At 37.1% G+C, this 20,712-nt stretch overlaps 1 protein-coding gene across 4 annotated transcripts in view; it reads right to left on the bottom strand.

Moving 5' to 3' along the window:
• Positions 1-1,062: 1,062 nt before the first annotated feature.
• The window catches only part of LOC127434581 (ankyrin repeat and fibronectin type-III domain-containing protein 1), a 124,181-nt gene continuing 104,531 nt past the window's right edge, over positions 1,063-20,712 (bottom strand). For all 4 annotated transcript variants that reach the window (XM_051687405.1, XM_051687406.1, XM_051687408.1 and 1 more), the window contains 7 exons: positions 13,220-13,386; positions 12,984-13,134; positions 12,733-12,901; positions 12,169-12,335; positions 9,650-9,857; positions 8,286-8,902; positions 1,063-6,413 (listed from right to left, as the gene is read on the bottom strand). In XM_051687405.1, coding sequence (XP_051543365.1) covers positions 6,075-6,413; positions 8,286-8,902; positions 9,650-9,857; positions 12,169-12,335; positions 12,733-12,901; positions 12,984-13,134; positions 13,220-13,386 — 1,818 coding nt within the window. In that variant the 3' untranslated portion in view covers positions 1,063-6,074. The remainder of the gene's footprint in view (positions 6,414-8,285; positions 8,903-9,649; positions 9,858-12,168; positions 12,336-12,732; positions 12,902-12,983; positions 13,135-13,219; positions 13,387-20,712) is intronic.

The raw sequence follows: 20,712 nt of genomic DNA, 5'->3' as shown, positions 1-20,712 counted from the left end.
TTCTATCTATCTATCTATCTATCTATCTATCTATCTATCTATCTGTCTGTCTGTCTGCCTGTATCTATCTATCTTTCTATTTGTCTGTCTATCTGTCTGTCTATCCATCTATATATCTGTCTGTCTGTTTGTATCTATCTATCTTTCTATCTATCTATTTATTATGTTTGTCTGTCTATCTGTCTGTCTGTTTCTATCAATCTATCTGTCTGTCTGTCTATGTATCTGTCTGTATCTATCTATCTTTCTATTTGTCTGTCTATCTGTCTGTATCTATCTACCTGTCTGTCTGTATCTATCTATCTTTCTATTTGTCTGTCTATCTGTCAGACTATCTATCTGTCTGTCTGTATCTATCTGTCTGTCTCTGTATCTACCTGTCTATCTATCTGTCTGTCTGTACCTATCTATCTGTCTTTCTGTGTCTATCTATTTGTCTATCTGTCAGTCTATCTATCTGTCTGTATCTATCTATCTATCTGTCCGTCTGTCTGTATCTATCTTTCTATTTGTCTATCTATCTGTCTGTCTGTTTCCATCCATCCATCCATCTCTGTTTGTCTATCTATCTGTATCTATCTATCTGTCTGTATCTATCTGTATCTATCTATCTGTTTGTCTGTCTATCTCTCGCTTTATCTATCCATCTCTCTTTATCTGTCTGTCTGTCTGTCTATCTATCATCTATCTATTTGTTTGTCTGCCTGTCTATCTATCTATCTGTTTGTCTGCCTGTCTATCTATCTATCTGTCTATCTCTTTATCTATCCATCTCTCTTTATCTCTTTATCTATCTGTCTATCTATCATCTATCTATTTGTTTGTCTGCCTGTCTATCTATCTATCTGTTTGTCTGCCTGTCTATCTATCATCTCTCTCTCTGTCTGTCTATCTATCTGTTTGTCTGCCTGTCTATCTATCATCTATCTATCTATCTATCTATCTGTTTGTCTGTATCTATCTATCTTTCTATCTATCTGTCTGTCTGTATCTGTCTATCTATCTATCTATCTGTCTGTCTGTATCTGTCTATCTATCTATCTATCTGTCTGTCTGTATCTGTCTATCTATCTATCTATCTGTCTGTCTGTATCTGTCTATCTGTCTATCATTACACAACAAAAATAGAAAAGTTAACATGCATAAAAATGCTTCTGGTAAACAAATATTGAAATTGATAAATTGTTTCAATTTGTGACATTTAAAACACATAACAACCCTCCTGACCTGACTTTCATGAAAAATACCTTTGTCCTAAGAGCACATTTAAACCTATTTAAAAAAATCTGCCTTCATAATATAGTTGACCCTTGCCTGAATGTATGGCAGTGTGTTTTGATTATGTTCGTTGTTTACCCAACAGCTATAACTCAAATATGATAACAGTGAAAACTGTCTTTCAAATACTTTTTATGAATTCTCACTTTTAATTTAAGAGGGTTTTGAACTATGTGTGACATACAGAAAAAAAAAACTAAACAAAAAAACTAAAAACAAAAAAACTAAAAACAAAAGAAATCTTATTGTAACCTTTGAGACAACTTCTGCATGTGACAACTAGCCCCAGTTCCCCCTATATAGATATACATTTATTTATTGTTATATATTAATTTACAGTATATTTTCTTTGAACACTCTTTGCTTATGTCTCTTAAATTTGAATATTGGTTTAGTGTGTAATTTCTGCAGCGTTAGTGGACTAACGGAGTTCAGGAAACCAGTCTGGAAAAGTCATTGTTTTTGCAAATCTGTTTGGTGCTGCAGAAATTACACACTTCACCTTTAAATAACACTTGCTGTTGTTTAATACCTGCCCAATTCCAGCAAGCATCTGCATGTCTCTCATCAAAAAAGCACAAAATCGGCATGATCAGATGCATGGAGAATCTCACCGCGAAGAAGAGAATCTGTATTAGACAACAGATGCTGCTGCTGAAAATGAAACGCTCATATTAACACAAGTAGAAACTACAATCACACACACACACACACACACACACACACACACACACACACACACACACACACACACACACACACACACACAAACACAGACAGCAGCTGCTCAAAACTATGCTTTCATCAAATGGACATGCATAAGACTATGAGCTCATGCAAGGATCATGCGCACACACGCACACATCAGAACACAATTCTTACATCTTCAATCATGCCAAATCACACATCACAAAGGTTGTGTATCATCTTCTGAGTGTGTATTTGTACGTGACTCCATACATGAGTGTGTTAGGAAGAATACTTTTCTTCAACAGTGTAATATATTATTGCACCAAACAGTTCAGCAAACGTTTACTTTACAATAGTGTGTGTGTTTCCGTCAGTCAGTTGTGAAATATTGACAGTAAACACAATATTGATAATAAACTCCACAGCACTGTAACAAGATCAAACGGCTCGCTCTCAGTTAACAAATGAAGTCTTTAGAAACCAGAATAGTCCGTCTGCGAAACCACAAAACTGAAGTCCAGCCCTGCAGAAACAACTTGCTTTATTTTCTTCTACAAGAGTTGTTTGATCGTCGTGTCTGTTCGTTCCTTTACATTCAGTATATGATCAAAAACGACACTTTTTCATTTGGATATAGCTACTGTTCTTCTTGTATTTTCAGTGTAGTTTTATTCTCAAGTGCATCTGTTATAGAAATACATGATAGTTCAGTAATTCAGTATATTTACCTTGTGGCATGACAGTATCTCAAACCTCAGTCCCAATCAGACACGACAAAAACAAGATTCTCTTCCATGTTATTAAGAGTTTTTGACACGACCGAGATTATCAAGGATAATCCGATTGGTCGTGACTTCGCTTCACACTTTGCTTCACTTCCAGTGTGGACAGAAAAACTGTGGCGTTGCACCTGGTTAGGACACGGTGTCAAGAGTATCCCAAAGATTCCTTCACAGTTTGGACAAGTCCATGTTTCTTTTGGCTGGTGTTACTGTATGGAAATTTGATGGAAGGGTAGAACAGTATCCTGAGGAAGAATGGACACTGCAGTGCACGTAACCGCAGTATCGATCAGGACATAATGTTTGTTTGGTGATATCAAACCACCATCTGTAAACGTTTCACTTGTGAACACCCCTGGAAGAGCTTTTGTTAATGAATTTACACCTTCTGGTACATTACAATTATTCAGATAGACTTATTAAAGTGACAGGTTACCGAGAATGTGTTTTCAAGCAAGAATGTGCTTTTATGTGTTTTCGTTCTAATGTTATCCATGGCAACAAGCACTACAGCTAAATACAGTTCTCTTGAACAATCGTGTTCTGCACACACAGTTTAGTTATGTACAGGTGTGACAACCACATTCTACAACCGATTTAGGGCTATACATTAAAAGTAGCAATTTAAGGGGCCGTTCACAAAGGCATTGTTCTTGTGTCCGTCTGCGCTGCTTTTAATTGGTTTCCATTGTGAAATAATTTTTCAGCGTCCTGAAGATGGCGTATTAATTTGAAAATAGTTCAACAATAGCTCTGTGTTGTTTCATTTTGCTCCGTCTAACATTTTTCTTCAGTGAACCGCACATTAGCGCTGCGTTTTAAAGGTGCCGTGTCATATTGAAAACGGTTCAACTTTTATAAAAGTAGTCTCGTGACAGCGGTTTAATTCCACTCTGTTGAGCTCCGTCTAACTTTTTCACTGTCTCATGTATTAGCGTGCCGTTTTGAACAGCTGTGTCAATCTGAAATCAGTTCATGTTTATAGTTGGAGACACCTGTGTTTTGTTCCATTCCGTTGTGGTCCGTGTAACTTTTTTTAGGTATCCCTTGCAATATCGTTTGTTAAGTTGAAAACAGTGCAACTGGAATGCCCAATTCCCAATGCGCTCCAAGTCCTCGTGGTGGCGTAGTGACTCGCCTCAATCCTCAATCGCCTCCGCATCTGAGACCGTCAATCCACGCATTTTATCTTGTGGCTTGTTGAGCGCGTTACCACGGAGACCTAGCGCGTGTGGAGGCTTCACGCTATTCTCCGCGGCATCCACGCACAACTCACCACGCACCCCACCAAGAGCGAGAACCACTTTATAGCGACCACGAGGACATTACCCCATGTGACTCTACCCTCCCTAGCAACTGGGCCAATTTGGTTGCTTAGGAGACCTGGATTTGGTTGCTGGAGTAACTCAGCACACCCTGGATTCGAACTCATGACTCCAGGGGTGGTAGTCAGCATCTATACTTGCTGAGCTACCCAGACCCCATAAAATAAAGAGTCTTGAGAAACCTGCGTTTTGTTACATTCCAATCGAACTTTCAAGTACTTAAATTTGATCAATTTCTTATCATAAATTAATACAAAAGAAATTTACATAAAGTAATTATATCTTTTATGCAATAATATATGTAATGTAACTTGGCCTAGATTAGAATATGAAGGAATATATCAGAAGTTACAAATGAAAAACATTTTTTTCAGTGACCCGCACATTAGCGTCGCGTTTTTAAGATGCCGTGTCAAATAACAGTCGAACTTTTAAAAATTGAGTCTTGTGACACCTGCATTATATTTTCATTCTGTTGCGCTCTGTATAACGTTTTCAGTGCCATTTTTAGAGGGCTTGTAAATTGTAAACAGTTCAAATGTAAAATTGGTGACATCTGTGTTTTGTTCCTTTCCGTGGTGCTCCGTGTAACTTTCTCAGCATCCCACGCATTGGCGTTGCATTTTTAAGATGCCGTGTCAAGTTGACAACAGTTTAAATTAAAACTTCGAGACACTTGTGTTTATTCTATTCCATTGTGCTCCCTTTAACTTTTATCTCATGCATTAGCGTCGCATTTTTGAGACAATTTATCAAGTTAAAAAGGTTTCATTTTTATCAATGCAAGACACCTGCGTTTTGTTTCACTACATTTTTAGATGGCGTGTCAAACTGAAAACAGTTCAAGTTTAGAATTGGTGACACCTGTGTTTTGTTCCATTCTGTTGCCCCGAGCAATATACCCCGTTTCAAGTTAGAAAAAGTTAAACTTTTTAAAAACTTGTCGAGACACCTGCGTTTGGTTTCTTTCCGTTGCGCCCCATCAAACTTTTCTCAGTGTCCCGCGCATTAGTGTCACATTTTTAAGATACTTTATCAACTTGAAAACAGTTCAACTTTTAAAAATACGAGACATTTGTGTTTTGTTTTATTCCGTTGCACTCCGTTACTTTTTCCACTATCCCATGCATTAGCGCCACGTTTTGAGACGGCATGTCATGTAGGCAACAGTTTAAATGTAAGATTCAAGACACTTAAGTTTTATTGTATTTTGTTGCGCTCCACATAACTTCATTCCCATGCATTAATGTTGCGATTTTAAGATGACGTGTTTTTTTCAGCATCCCTCGCATTAGCACCGTGTTAAGACGACATGTCAAGTTGACAACAGTAAGTTTAAAGATTCAAGACACTTATGTTTTATTCTGTTTTGTTGCGCTCTGCATAAATTTGGTCCCATGCATTAACGTTGCGTTTATAAGATGACGTGTAAAACTGAAAACGGATCAACTTTGTTTTCCATTCTGTTGAGCTCCATCTAACGTTTTCAGTGTCTCGTTCATTAGTGCCATTTTTAGATGGCGTGTCAATTTGAATACAGTTCAAGTTCAAAATTGGAGACGCCTGTGTTTTGTTTCATCCCATTTTTTCAGCATCGCATTTTTAAGATGACGTGTCAAGTTGACAATTTTTACAACTCAAGACACCTGCGTTTTGTTCCATTCCGTTGCGCTCCAAACTTTTTTCAGTGTCCTGGAACACAAAAGGAAATGTTAGGCAGAACATTAGCCTCAGAATTTTCATTTTAAGGTGAACTATCCCTTTAAGAGTCAAAGCTTGTGTGGTGCAGTTGAAAGCGGTGATAATCAAAGCACATCCATACTTAGTACAGTACACCCGTACAGTTCTAGTCAACCTATGGTAAGACCTTGTGAAGTGACATCAAAACTAAACAACAAGGAAAACACCGAAAATCAGTAGTTGATGCACTTAGCCAGTGTGTAAGAGTGCGTCTATGTACACGAGTGTTAGTTTCAGTGATTGTAACTGTGCATTTGTGTCAAACAGTAGTGGCTCGGCTGTACTGCAGCGCGAGTGGCGAGTACTCTTTGAAGCGGACGCACAGTTTCCCACGTGTCCAGGGATTCTGTAGTGTGAGCGGACAGAAATCATCTTGAAGCCATTTCTCTCTCCCCTCCACCAACAGAACGAGCCCGAAGTGCTCCAGCTGCTCGGTTTTGTACACACACACCTCGGACATACACGACGGGTAGCCGCATGGTTCCGGCGCACATGTGCACTGCTGGACGGCTTTCTGCAGGTGGCAACAAACAGCGTTGATCTCCTGCACTACTAAACGAACCATCTCTTTAGCTGTCGTCTCTGTAGTCGCACGTAGCTATAAAAACAGACAAACACATGTACATAAAGTCAGCAGGGCGAGCAAGTAATCGTTTAGCAGGCGCTTTTGTCCAAAGTGACGAAGCGCTTGGTTGTTCGCCATTCTCAACTGAATTGAGAAAATTTAACTTATTTTTCCTTTGAATTATGAGTATGTTTCATACCCTATATGGCAAATAGTTTTGTCTTGTGTTAAGCATAAACCTAACTAAATTTTGTTAGATTTCTCTGAAAACGAAACTTTAAAAAAATAAAAATTCTATCATAATTTACTTACCCCTCAAGTCGTTCCGATCCCATACAACTTTCGTTCTTATGTGGAAAAACTGGAAGAATATTCTGGCCCGTCTTTTCATTGCGCTCACGAGTGTGCAACGGATGTCAAGATTTTCACTGAACATTTCAAGTTGTTTCTTACCAAAAAAAAATCATATGCCTTCAGAAGACTTGGAATATAATGGACGATGTACTTTTATGATACTTTTGGGACCTTTTTTAAATTTTATGTGAGTGCCACTGCCATTGAATTTAAAATATGGACCGGAATTTTCATTCAAACGTTTCCTTTTGTGTTCCGCATAACAAAGAAAGTCATATGGGTTTGGAATGACGTGTAACGACAAATTATGACAGAACTGTAATTTTTTTGGGTCAAATATTCCTTTAATATCTTATGTCACTTTGCTTCTCAAGTAAATAGATCTTGATTTAAGGAGGTTTAGAATTTTATACTGGCAAACAATATAAAAGTACTGATTTGTAATGACAAAAAAATAAAATAAAATAAAATAAAATAAAATAAATAATATATATATATATATATATATATATATATATATTTTTTTTTTGTTTGTTTGTTTTTTTTTTGTCTCGTTTTCCAGTATAAAAGAAGCAAAATAATATAATATATTTTATGTATGTCTTTAAGAGTTTTCTGGCAAATTTATTTTTCTTTTTTTTTTTACAACATTGGAAATTAGTTTAGTTTATTCATAAACTAAACATAGATTTTTCTGGAAACAAGACTTAATATCTTATGTCATTAAACCAAAAAATCAGAAAAGTCAGAAATTAACTTTACCATGAAGGGGCATTTGTTTTCAGGGGCTTTTTTTTTTTTTTTTTTTTTTTTTTTTTTAGCATTGAGGGCTTATGTTTTTTTAATCATATAAAAATTATGTCAAACACTTACATTTGAGCAATTTATTTTCATAAATTAATTTAAAATAAATTAATGTAATTATATATTTTATGCAATAATATATGTAATGTATCTTGGCCTAGATTAGAATATGAAGGAATATATCAGATGCTACAAATGAAACACTCAAAATAAAAATCAAAAATTAACCTATTTTCAAGGTTGAAACCATTTCATTACAAAATTCCATCAAATTGAACTGTGTAATGTTTAACAAAATAATTTAATAAAACATAAAATACTTTGTTATTTTTTAGATTTCATTTTATTAAAGATTACTCATTTCAATTTGATGGAATTTTGTTAAGAAGTTGAAATACGTAAATTTTACTTTTTTTTTTTTCTTTTTTTTGTACACATCCACATTTTGAATTTCGGAGGTATTTTTTTGTCATTTTCTATGCCATTTTTGTCCGAACCCCTGTTAATTTCGGACCCTGCATCATTTTGCTTCTCGAGCAAATTCATCTTGTTTTAAGAAAGTTTGGACATTTTTACTAGAATACAAGACGTTGTTTTTTGTAGTGCATCCCGGAAACAAGCCTTAATATCTTACATCATTTTCTTCTCAAGTAAATCTGTCTTGCTTTGAGAATGTTTAGATATTTTTACTGGAAAACAAGACAGAAATACTAATTAAGAGCATGTTTTTGCTGTGCAAACACTCACTTTTACACTGGTGTCTTTGGGTAACCCAGTCCGGTATTGTGGGTAAACCCTCAGCGTGGTGTGGCACGTTCTCAGAGGCGAACCATTTGAGTGGGCGGAGAGTCGCTGCACACCGCTGTCCTCTGATAGGGTGCGGACAGGCGTAGGGCGGGGCTCGTGGGTGGAAAAGCACAGATCGAATGAGGAAGGGCGTGCCCAGCCTTTATGGGAGGCGGAGCTGGTGGGTGTGGCTGGCATTGGGACAGGGGCCGGGTATTCCAGGCTACTCGTGCGAACACACAGCGCTGTTTTCTTCTCTGTGACTCGTAAAAGTTCAATCTGACGACTCGGAAGGATGAAGTCACTATCGAACACGTTCAGTCCCGTGTTCTCCCGTCTGCTCACACCGATAACATTTCCTCCTCCGGTCTGCAGGACGTCGGGCTGGTACTGGGAGGAGCGGGGTGACGACTGTGATGAGGAGGAAGGGTGGGTGGACGGTACGGATCGGAAGCTGGTCGGGGAGGGTGGGAGAAGGTCCAGTTCTCTGGTGCTTTGGGAAACACTGGAGGTATACTCACTGTCAGTGGTGAGGAAGACCTCAGATGTATCATCTTCATCAGACGGACCGTGGGGATCTTGTAAAGTGAGACAGAGAATGGTAGAAAGGGAGACTTCTTAAAGGGATAATTCATCCAAAAATGTTATATACAGTATATTCCCATTCATGTGCCATCTGCCACGAAAGCCATTCACACATCTGCCCAATGTAAGATATGCCTATGATTCTTTTGTCTGTATTCTACCCATTTACACTCTTTTATACACCCATTTTTGCAGTAGGATGTTGGATGTGTTTGTCGACATTGCTATGCGGTCTGGTTAAACCCTTAAGCCTTTAATTTGTTGGGAGCTTTTATTTGGCGAAACACTGAAGGAACACATTTCTGTTTGTGACTGAGTTGGCAATGGCCTTGTAATGCAGAGAAATGCTCTCATCCACTCTTCTGTCCACAAAAACCCTGAGTTGTGAGGTTACTTTAGATTTGGATAGTAACTTTTAGCGCGGCCAAGCATATCTGGAATTACGCAAAGGACCCATTAGTGAATCGAGAGCACTGTAAATATACTGTGCTCAGCTCATGCATGCTTTAAGTATGTGTACTACACTACAGAGAATAGAGCTGCGCACATACAGCGAGCCTGCAGACTATTTATTTATTTAATTAAATCGCAGCCTTTGCGGTTTGATATGACATTCAGCCCTATTCCCACTTGTTGTTCCAAACCTGCATGCTGTTAATTTTTCCCAGAACACAAAAAAATTATCTTCATGCAGCTCTCAATGAACTGTTGTTAGTGGTCAAGCAGATTAGCACTCTCACCGTTGAGTTTTCGTGTAGTTTCTGGTGAAGGGGTTGGAGAGGGCAAATAGTCGAGTTGTGAGGAGGTGGAAGCTGTTTTTTCTGGAAAACTCTCTTTGGAGAAGTCTATAATCCAGCCCAGACTCACTCCAGAGCTCTGCTGTTTGTATCGAGCAGACTGCAGAACTTCTACCATCCACCTGGCATCACGCCACAGGTCCTCCATATGCTACAGAGAGACAGAAAACACACAAACACGTGAGAACTAAAGCTGCACTATGATGTGAGTGATTCATCGCTCTGAACTATTAAAGATGGAAAAATACAAATCTATTATTAAATAACTTTTTAATGTATCAATAATTAATGATGCATTTTCAATTACTAAACTAATTCTGTTCTATAAATATACTTGAAGTCTTAGATTTACATACTCTAGTACTGTTGTGTAAAATATTCTTCAAAACCACCACAAAAAATTACATTAATAATATATTAATAATAAACGTAATAATATATTTTATATATCGGTGATTTTTCAAAATGCCTTCATCTTTTATTTTGGTAATTTTCAAATGCATTTTATGTATTTTTACTGTTTTATTGTTTTAGCCATGTCCCAGACCAAGACTTTCAATATTAAACTATGAAAAAGCATTCTAAAAACACAAATGATTCCATATTTAAAACTAAGGTCATCTAAACAAAGTGAAATAAACAGAAACCATTTCAATATTTGTTGTGTGAAAATTAGTTCTATCAATTTATAAAATGTTTCCCAAAGTTGAAGGAACATCCACATACACAATAAGAAGTCTTAAATTTGCATAATTTTTTTTTAATTCAAGACCACCACAAAATTCTTATATATATATATCAACGATTAAAATATTTAATTGCAATTAATTGCATAATTTTTCATAGCTAATCGTGATTAATCACATAATTTGTTTGTAGTTAATCGCGATTAAACGCAATTGTGTTTATATATATATATATATATATATATATATATATATATATATATATATATATATATATATATGTCAAACGATTAAAATATTTCATCGCAATTAATCGCATAATTTTTCATAGCTAATCGCAATTAATCGCATAATTTTTTGTAGTTAATTGTGATTAAACGCAATTATGTTTATATATATATATATATATATATATATATATGTGTGTCAAACGATTAAAATATTTAATCGCAATTAATCGCATAATTTTTCATAGCTAATCGCAATTAATCGCATAATTTTTCATAGCTAATCGCAATTAATCGCATAATTTTTTGTAGTTAATTGTGATTAAACGCAATTATGTTTATATATATATATATATATATATATATATATATATATATATATATATATATATATATATGTATGTGTGTCAAACGATTAAAATATTTAATCGCAATTAATCGCATAATTTTTCATAGCTAATCGCAATTAATCGCATAATTTTTCACAGCTAATCGCGATTAATCACAGATTTTGAAAGTGCTTAAATTTGACTCTATATATACTTTTCCTGTCAAAATGCATTTAGTTCCTTTGTAGAAAGTAAAGCAAAACAAGATGTAACAATAATATTTTATTTAAATTTTCCAAACAAAGTATTCTACAATGTAAAGACATACATGCACTAAAATGGCAACAATTCAAGTAACTCGAAAACAAAGTTTTTCGAGGTCTAAGTGGGAGGTTGACTAAATGAAAGAACTAGTCCCCATAGGTTCAGATTTAATTGCAATGAGCATTAAATCTCTGTAACTCTCATCCTCCACAATATTAATCGTGTCTATCCAATTTGTTACAGCAATCGTAAAGTGGCATTAACATGATTTGCGCTGTATTGAACTTTACATGAAAAGCGCTTGCAGAGAACATCTTGCTTAGTTTTCAGCGCTGGCACTGCGCACGTAAGTGATACTTAATCCAAAATGTCCAGGAAGACAGAAGCGCAACACGGTGCCGGGGAAACGCTGATGCTTCACTCCAGCAAGTCATGTGAATGCAGCTTTTCACAGGTCACGTCTAGGTTTTTTTTGTACAAAAAATACAGATAAGAGGTCCTTTCCTCATCACTTGATCATTGACACTGTGTTTGTGGTGTGTGTCAGTGTAATGACCCCGGACACATTGCATAGGTTCCACCTTATTACAACCATTATTCAGAACTAACACAGAGCTGAATGAAATGTCAGAATCTAATGTCAGATCCGTAAATGTGTTAATCGCGATTAGGAAAAACTGATGTGTTAATTTTTTTTTTAGTTAATCGCATGCATTAACGTGTTAATTTCGACAGCTCTAATATCTATATACTGTATATATAGCACTGTAATTATGATCCCAATGGCTGATATTCAGTTCTGCTTGAGCCTTCAACTTCTATTAAAGATGATACTGTAAATTCCTGCAGTTGTACAGTTTGTTCTATCTTTTATTGCTCTTCATAAGTTACACCTATGAAAACTGAGCTGTGGGTGACGGGCTGCCAATGTTGAATTGCACAGAGGACAGAAATACCTGCAAATACTCTTCAGTCTGCTGATGTTTGTGTTTGGCAGCGATGAGCTCCGACTCAGAGAACGCTTCCCGCAGAGACTGCTGGGACATCAGAGACTCCAGACCCAACAGAGCGGATACACGGCAATACAGAGCAATGAAACTAGGGCAGTATGACTCAAAATGAACTACAGGGGAAGAGAAAGAGACTGAATAAGAGTGCACAGCTCTTCGCAAACTGAAAGAGGAAACTATACTGTATGTTATTGACCGAGAGGGAACATTCAGTGGCCCCAAAATGTATTTGGACAACAAAGCCACACTTAGAAATGTAATATAATAAAATATCAAAACCAAGTGGCATTTCTTTTTTAAGTAAGATATTACAAGCACACCGTTCAAGGAAAACTTTTCACAACAAACAAGGTTGTTTGGTTTCAAATTATATGTACTGAACTATTTAAAGGTGTTTCTTCAACTTCAAGCACTTTAAGCACTGTGGACCTTCTAGAAAGTCACTTAATTTTATGAATGTGTCTAATAACAAGGTGAATGTGTTTACTGTGAATGTCCACGCCTGCTTACCCAACTCAAAGATCTGCAGTGGTAGAGTGAAGAATCCCGAGCGCAGCGAGCACAGGTGGTTTTGACCGGGGGGTGAACACACCTCCTCACATGGAGGGAGGAGCAACAGAAAGGACACACCCTCACCCAACTCTACTACCTCCTTTACATAAACACGGAAATCCTGCGCCTAATATATGAAGAAACAGAGAAAAATTAGGCTTAAAAATAAAAATGTCACCATACAAATGTACTTTAGTAACTGCACAAACCTGGTTGTTAGGAATGTTGATGTAGCCGAGCAAATCTTTGGCAGCATTTCGTAGGTCCAGTAGGAGGCGATGCGGAGCGCTTTGGGCATCGGCGCACACCTGCACGCTATCCTCGAGCGAAGTCAAGGATTGCAGCCACTGCCATTCCTCTCTACACAACAAACAACACAAAATTACTACACACATATACTGTAAACACAGACACGTGCATAACACACACCCAATCACTGTCATACCTGGAGACGTGGCCGTTGTCTCGTATTTTGGTGTGACACAGCACATTTGGATGTTTTTGTGACACCAGCACTCTGATCTGGTCTACTGAGGTGTACAACTTCAGGTAACCCAGATACAGACCGGCGGACAAACACTTCCTGCTGCGCCAGTGATAGGACTGTTTCTCCTGCACAGAGACGCATTGGGCAGGTCTCATGAAACAAATTTTACCCAAAACATCAAATGGGGAACCCCCAATTTTTATTTTAAAGAAATGTAATAACACTATATTTAATAAAGTAAAAACACCAAAGTTATGCATTTCTTTTGGGATTTTATGATATTATGTTTCCTTATTTATCTCTAAATTACTCAATTACCTCATTCAATGTTCATATAAAATAAGCACATATTATGTTATCGTCACTTCAATGAAAAACCTTCATTTCAGTAAACTGACAGATTGTCAAAACATCAAAATACACTATGTCACTGGGGGTCTCTGGTGACATCTGCTGGAATATAAATAACAATTACCTGAAATGACAACTATGGCCAGTAGATGGCTTCAGTGCTGATCTATAGAAGCCAATGTTGTTACAATGTTGTAATTTCTACATATTATCACAAGTTATGCAATGTATTAGATATATATTTAGACTTTATTGTAGGTAATTATTTGTAAACTTTTTTTAAACCACTTGTGTTGTGAGATTTTGCAATGATGCCACAATATGCTTACGGTCAAACCTGACCATGGTGTTCAGCTCCCACACCTAAGTGTAAACTTTCTCACAGTGGCGTCAGACTAAGACTTTTATCCGATCTTGAAGTGTGTGTGGGTGTGTGTGTGCACACACGTGTGTTCTCCATTGTGTCTAATTTATTGATTTTTATTGACAAAATTAAAAACAATTGCTCTGTTACAGTCTCAGCCATTCATTTCCTATGGTGGGTCAAATTTGACCCGAACAGTATGAACGGGGGATTATTTGATAAAACCACCTAGACTCCATCTAGTCAAAACGTTTTGTGTGTGTGTTCAGGTGGCAAGTTTAGAAAATGTCATCAAGCCATGTGCTGCTCAGATTAAGGAAACCATTTTTATTAACAAAAATACATAAATAAAAATGATTATCCGAACAGTGTTAAACACACTTTTCCACCAAATTCTCAAAAACGTAAAGCGAAAAACATATTTTCATACAACAGATAGTTTGCTTTGGTTTTATTTGGAAATATTTTCATTAGTAGGAGGAAAATTAGACAAAATATCTGTCCGTAACTGACTAAAAATAAATTAAAAACTACAATTCAACTGTGTCCTAGGCTATGTCCACACTATTACGTTTTAGTCTGAAAACGCAATACTTTCTCTATGTTTACGCCTTTCCACCACACTAAAATGACTTTTTCCCTCCACCGAAATGCAGCGTTTTAAACAATTAGCTTTTTGGATTGGTGTGGATGTGGCCTAAGTTACTCAATATTAATTGTTGCATATTAGCAACACCCTGCAAAAAATTATTTAGTATTTTTGTCTCAACATCCTTAAAACAAGAAAAGATTACTTAAGAAGCAGAATGAAAAGATATTAAGTCTTGTTTTCAAAGAAATCGAAGAAAATTTGGTGCGGTGTATGCTGAAAACAAGACAAGATTATTTGCCAATGTGGAAGAAAAAAAAATTTGTTTTCCTTTTGAATCAAGCTTTTTTTTTTCTTCCCCTATTGGCAAATAGCTTTTTCTTGTTATAAGCATAAAGGTTACTTAATTTAGTTAGATTTCTCTGAAAACAATACAAAATACATGTTGTTATTTCTCAAATGAATGTATATTGTTTTAAAAAAACATTTATAGGGGGCCTGGTTAGCTCAGTGAGAATTGACCCTGACTACCACACCTGGAGTCGCGAGTTCGAATCCAGGGCGTTTTGAGTGACTCCAGTCAGGTCTCCTAAGCAACCAAATTGGCCCGGTTGCTAGGGAGGGTAGAGTCACATGGGGTAACCTCCTCGTGGTCACTATAATGTGGTTCTCGCTCTCGGTGGGGCGCGTGGTGAGTTGTGCATGGATGCCGCAGAGAATAACGTGAAGCCTCCACACACGCTATATCTCCGCGGTAATGCGCTCAACAAGCCACGTGATAAGATGCGCGGATTGACGGTCTCAGACGCGGAGGCAACTGAGATTCGCACTCCGCCACCCAGATTGAGGCGAGTCACTACGCCACCATGAGGACTTAGAGCGCATTGGGAATTGGGCATTCCAAATTGGGGATAAAAGGGGATAAAAAAAGAAAAGAAATGTATAGATATTTTCACTGGAAAACAAGAAGAAAATGATTTTTTACAATGTATGTATTTCTAACATAAAAAAGTTGTACTGCCTTAAATTTTTTGCTGATTTTAATATTAAAAATCACTGTATTTATTTTAATAAAAATTTAATAAAATGTCCAGATTAATCACAGTAATGATTAAGGCTATTTTGCCTTAAAAATAGAAATTTTATTGTCAAGGAAATTGTCAAAATGCAAAAATGGCCTTTATTTAGCATCTTGTTCGCAATGTACGTTTTTAAAAAAAACTTCAAAATTCATGACTGAGGTATGATTGTAGATTGTAGAGATTGTACACATAAATCAAAAACAGCTATTCTAAAAACCCAATGGAAATTTCAGAGAGAACCCTTGGATCGAAAATGCCAATTCCCTTTCATGTTTTAGGACTACAAACTGAACAGCAATTTAGATGTACAACGTATGGAGCGTTTTGTGCGGTCTGAAGACCTTGAAAGATATGGAATGAAAAATGGGCAAAAACATACACAGAGGTATGAAGAACTGCAATGGCCTGACATTGACCCACGTTTATCATTTCTAAACTATGTGACTGTGAGACTGACTCTGGAGCCATGTGGTTGAGCTGTGGAACCACTTTACCACACACACCAGAGATGGAAACTCGAGTCTGCAACTCACACTCAAATCGCACTTAAGTCGCAAAACAAATGACTCGCGACTCGACTCGGACTCGTAAACAATTGACTTGAGACTTGACTTGGACTCGAGATCAAAGACTAACAGCGAATGTTTAAATGCATTTTTTTTTACATATCCCTTGAGTAGAAAAATGTCTGAATAGAGTGAAGAGGCGCCGCTCACTCTCCTTGTAAGAGCTAGTCGGACTCATTCCCGCAGATCGATTCTTTCTTTGGTAGGTACGGCTGATTCAAATGAACTGACCCAATAGAACGACTCGTTCATTGAAATCTTCGCTTTGACACAACGCCACCATCTAACTTTATGATAACGTTTGGATTCAAAACCTTTAGTATAGTAGCAATAAACTGAAGGCTGTAAACAGACCATTTCTTCCGTGTAATGTGTGTCCATCAAAGATGACATTCACGCACTCTGCTTTCATTGAATAATGTGTCTTTTAATATCCTTTCTGTTCTTTATAGTTAGATATAAAAGTAAAAAGAAATATTAATTTTAATAACGCATATCACAGATGCGATTAAAAAAATAAACGAGAGGCTTCTCTCTGTGCGAGTCTGTGAAATGCATGTGAAGCTCTTAAAGTGACAGTACCGTTATAGCGCTTATTACACAAATGAATGTTAACTCAATGTTATTTCTTACAAATTGTGCACATTATTTCATACAATGACACCTAATTTCAGCTCATATATTTTTATATTTCAAAAAAATAGATGTCATTATAATAATGATGACAAACATATTATTAAATATCAGTGATACATTATTGCTTGTTCTGCAACTGATAAGCCTGACTATAGCCCTCTATTTGCTTAAACATTAAAGATTCTGTCATACTTGGTCATTTAAGTGTGATTATATAGAATCGAGATTAGACTGAATCGTGAACCTCATATTGAATATCGAACTGAATCGTGTGAGAACCATATCATCCCATTCACTACTTACTGTATAAAGTGTCTGCAGTTGTCGTGCATATGGGGTTTTTATAGATTTTATCCCAATGATGGTTTAAGTTTTATTTTAAATGTTAATCTTTAAAAGTCTATAATGCAGTCGTTGTTCACTGTCTGCAGGTTCACTGAATTCACCAGAGCAAAGGTAGCTATGAAATACTATGCAAATTTGAAATTAATAGCACCCGCTGTGTTACCACAGGGAAAATGTGAGCAGCTCAGACAAAACATAATTTTCACAGTGGGTCTGATGTTCTGCGGGCGAGAGCTGCTTTCAAACACACAATCAATGGTGGATGAATTGTTTACAACATTCAGAATAAATCATCAACTGGACAATGCTACTGTTATACGCCCACAATCTCCACAGACACAGCACTCAAGGGAAAAGAAAGAGATACGTTTAAGCTACCCACGGCCCACTAATCGTTTTTCTACCGATTTTCAGGCATTAACCAGTTGAGTCAAAGTGTCAGTCCTTTAGTTGTCTGCCACAATAATGAAATGCATTTTAATTATCTAAAGTATAATATATTTAATACATATTATAATAATTTAAATATACACTGGTGGCCAAAAGTTTGGAATAATGTACAGATTTTGCTCTTATGGAAAGAAATTGGTACTTTTATTCACCAAAGTGGCATTCAACTGATCACAATGTATAGTCAGGACATTAATAACGTGAAAATTTACTATTACAATTTCACTTAAACTACTTCAAAGAGTTCTCATGAAAAAATCCTCCACGTGCAGCAATGACAGCTTTGCAGATCCTTGTTATTCTAGCTGTCAGTTTGTCCAGATACTCAGGTGACATTTCACCCCACACTTCCTGTAGCACTTGCCATAGATGTGTCTGTCTTGTCGGGCACTTCTCACGCACCTTACAGTCTAGCTGATCCCACAAAAGCTCAATGGGGTTAAGATCCAGAACACTCTTTTCCAATGATCTGTTGTCCAATGTCTGTGTTTCTTTGCCCACTCGAACCTTTTCTTTTTGTTTTTCTGTTTCAAAAGTGGCTTTTTCTTTGCAATTCTTCCCATAAGGCCTGCACCCCTGAGTCTTCTCTTTACTGTTGTACATGAAACTGGTGTTGAGCGGGTAGAATTCAATGAAGCTGTCAGCTGAGGACATGTGAGGCGTCTATTTCTCAAACTAGAGACTCTGATGTACTTATCCTCTTGTTTAGTTGTACATCTGGTCTTCCACATCTCTTTCTGTCCTTGTTAGAGCCAGTTGTCCTTTGTCTTTGAAGACTGTAGTGTACACTTTTATATGAAATCTTTCAAAGCATTGTATGAGCCTTCATTCCTCAAAACAATGATTGACTGATGAGTTTCTAGAGAAAGCTGTTTCTTTTTTGCCATTTTTGAACTAATATTGACCTTAAGACATGCCAGTCTATTGCATACTGTGGCAACTCAAAAACAAACACAAAGACAACGTTAATGATCATTTAATGAACCAAATATCTCTCAGCTGTGTTTGATATAATGGCAAGTGATTTTCTAGTACCAAATGATCAATTTATCATGATTACTCAAGGATAAGGTGTTGGAGTGATGGCTGCTGTCTAGATTTGATCAAAAATGACTTTTTTCAAATAGTGATGGTGCTGTTTTTTACATCAGTAATGTCCTGACTATACTTTGTGATCAGTTGAATGCCACTTTGGTGAATTAAAGTACCAATTTTCTTCCAAAACAGCAAAAATCTGTACATTATTCCAAACTTTTGGCCGCCAGTGTAACGATTTATACAAATGTAACCAATATACACTATATTGCCAAAAGTATTCGCTCATCTGCCTTTAGATGCATATAAACTTAAGTGACATCCCATTCTTAATCCATAGGGTTTAATATGACGTCGGCCCACCCTTTGCAGCTATAACAGCTTCAACTCTTCTGGGAAGGCTTTCCACAAGGTTTAGGAGTGTGTTTATGGGAATTTTTGATCATTCTTCCAGAAGCGCATTTGTGAGGTCAGACACTGATGTTGGACGAGAAGGCCTGGCTCGCAGTCTTCGCTCTAATTCATCCCAAAGGTGCTCTGTCGGGTTGAGGTCAGGACTCTGTGCAGGCCAGTCAAGTTCTTCCACACCAAACTCGCTCATCCATGTCTTTATGGACCTTGCTTTGTGCACTGGTGCGCAGTCATGTTGGAACAGGAAGGGGCCATCCCCAAACTGTTCCCACAAAGTTGGGAGCATGGAATTGTCCAAAATCTCTTGATATGCTGAAGCATTCAGAGTTCCTTTCACTGGAACTAAGGGGCCAAGCCCAGCTCCTGAAAAACAACCCCACACCATAATCCCCCTCCACCAAACTTCACAGTTGGCACAATGCAGTCAGACAAGTACCGTTCTCCTGGCAACCGCCAAACCCAGACTAGTCCATCAGATTGCCAGATGGAGAAGCGTGATTCGTCACTCCAGAGAACGCGTCTCCACTGCTCTAGAGTCCAGTGGCGGTGTGCTTTACACCACTGCATCCGACGCTTTGCATTGCACTTGGTGATGTATGGCTTGGATGCAGCTGCTCGGCCATGGAAACCCATTCCATGAAGCTCTCTACGCACTGTTCTTGAGCTAATCTGAAGGCCACATGAACTTTGGAGGTCTGTAGCGATTGACTCTGCAGAAAGTTGGCGACTTCTGCACAGTATGCGCCTCAGCATTCGCTGACCCCGCTCTGTCATTTTACGTGGTTACGAGTTGCTGTCATTCCCAATCGCTTCCACTTTGTTATAATACCACTGACAGTTGACTGTGGAATATTTAGTAGCGAGGAAATTTCACGACTGGACTTGTTGCACAGGTGGCATCCTATCACAGTACCGTGCTGGAATTCACTGAGCTCCTGAGAGCGGCCCATTCTTTCACAAATGTTTGTAGAAGCAGTCTGCATGCCTAGGTGCTTCATTTTATACACCTGTGGCCATGGAAGTGATTGGAACACTTGAATTCAATTATTTGGATGGGTGAGCGAATACTTTTGGCAATATAGTGTATATAACATATTGAATTTTTGTTTTTTGAGGGATTTTCTCAGCAAATATTTGTATATGCGATTAAATAATCGGCATATCGTGTAATTAATTCTATTTCCAATTTTAATTGATTAACAGTCCTAATATACAGTATATCAAATGTACATATACAAATGGAATGACAAATGTTTCTAAAATGATCAGGGAAATGAAAACAAAAATGATGGATAAAAACAGACCATGATGAAAACTTTACAGCTCAGTACATCAGAGTGACAGATATGATTTTTTGTAGTGCAACCTTTGATTAGGATATAAATACCAATAAAATATATAATAATATAGGAAATGAACAGTAAATGTAATGAAGCTTCACTGAAATAAAACAAAAAGAAAAATGAAGTGCAGAGACTTCCGAAAGTTATTACTTAAAATATTAGGGGGACTTCAAGTATATAATTTAGGTCCAATCATTCTAAACCGTGAAATTCTAGCCAAATTAAAAACTCTCCTAAGATTTGAATTATCTGCTACCAAGATTAGGGTTTGATTTAAGG

This window comes from Myxocyprinus asiaticus, chromosome 44, assembly GCF_019703515.2.
Source record: "Myxocyprinus asiaticus isolate MX2 ecotype Aquarium Trade chromosome 44, UBuf_Myxa_2, whole genome shotgun sequence".
Classification (NCBI taxonomy): domain Eukaryota; kingdom Metazoa; phylum Chordata; class Actinopteri; order Cypriniformes; family Catostomidae; genus Myxocyprinus; species Myxocyprinus asiaticus.
This window is presented reverse-complemented; position numbering and strand designations above follow the sequence as displayed.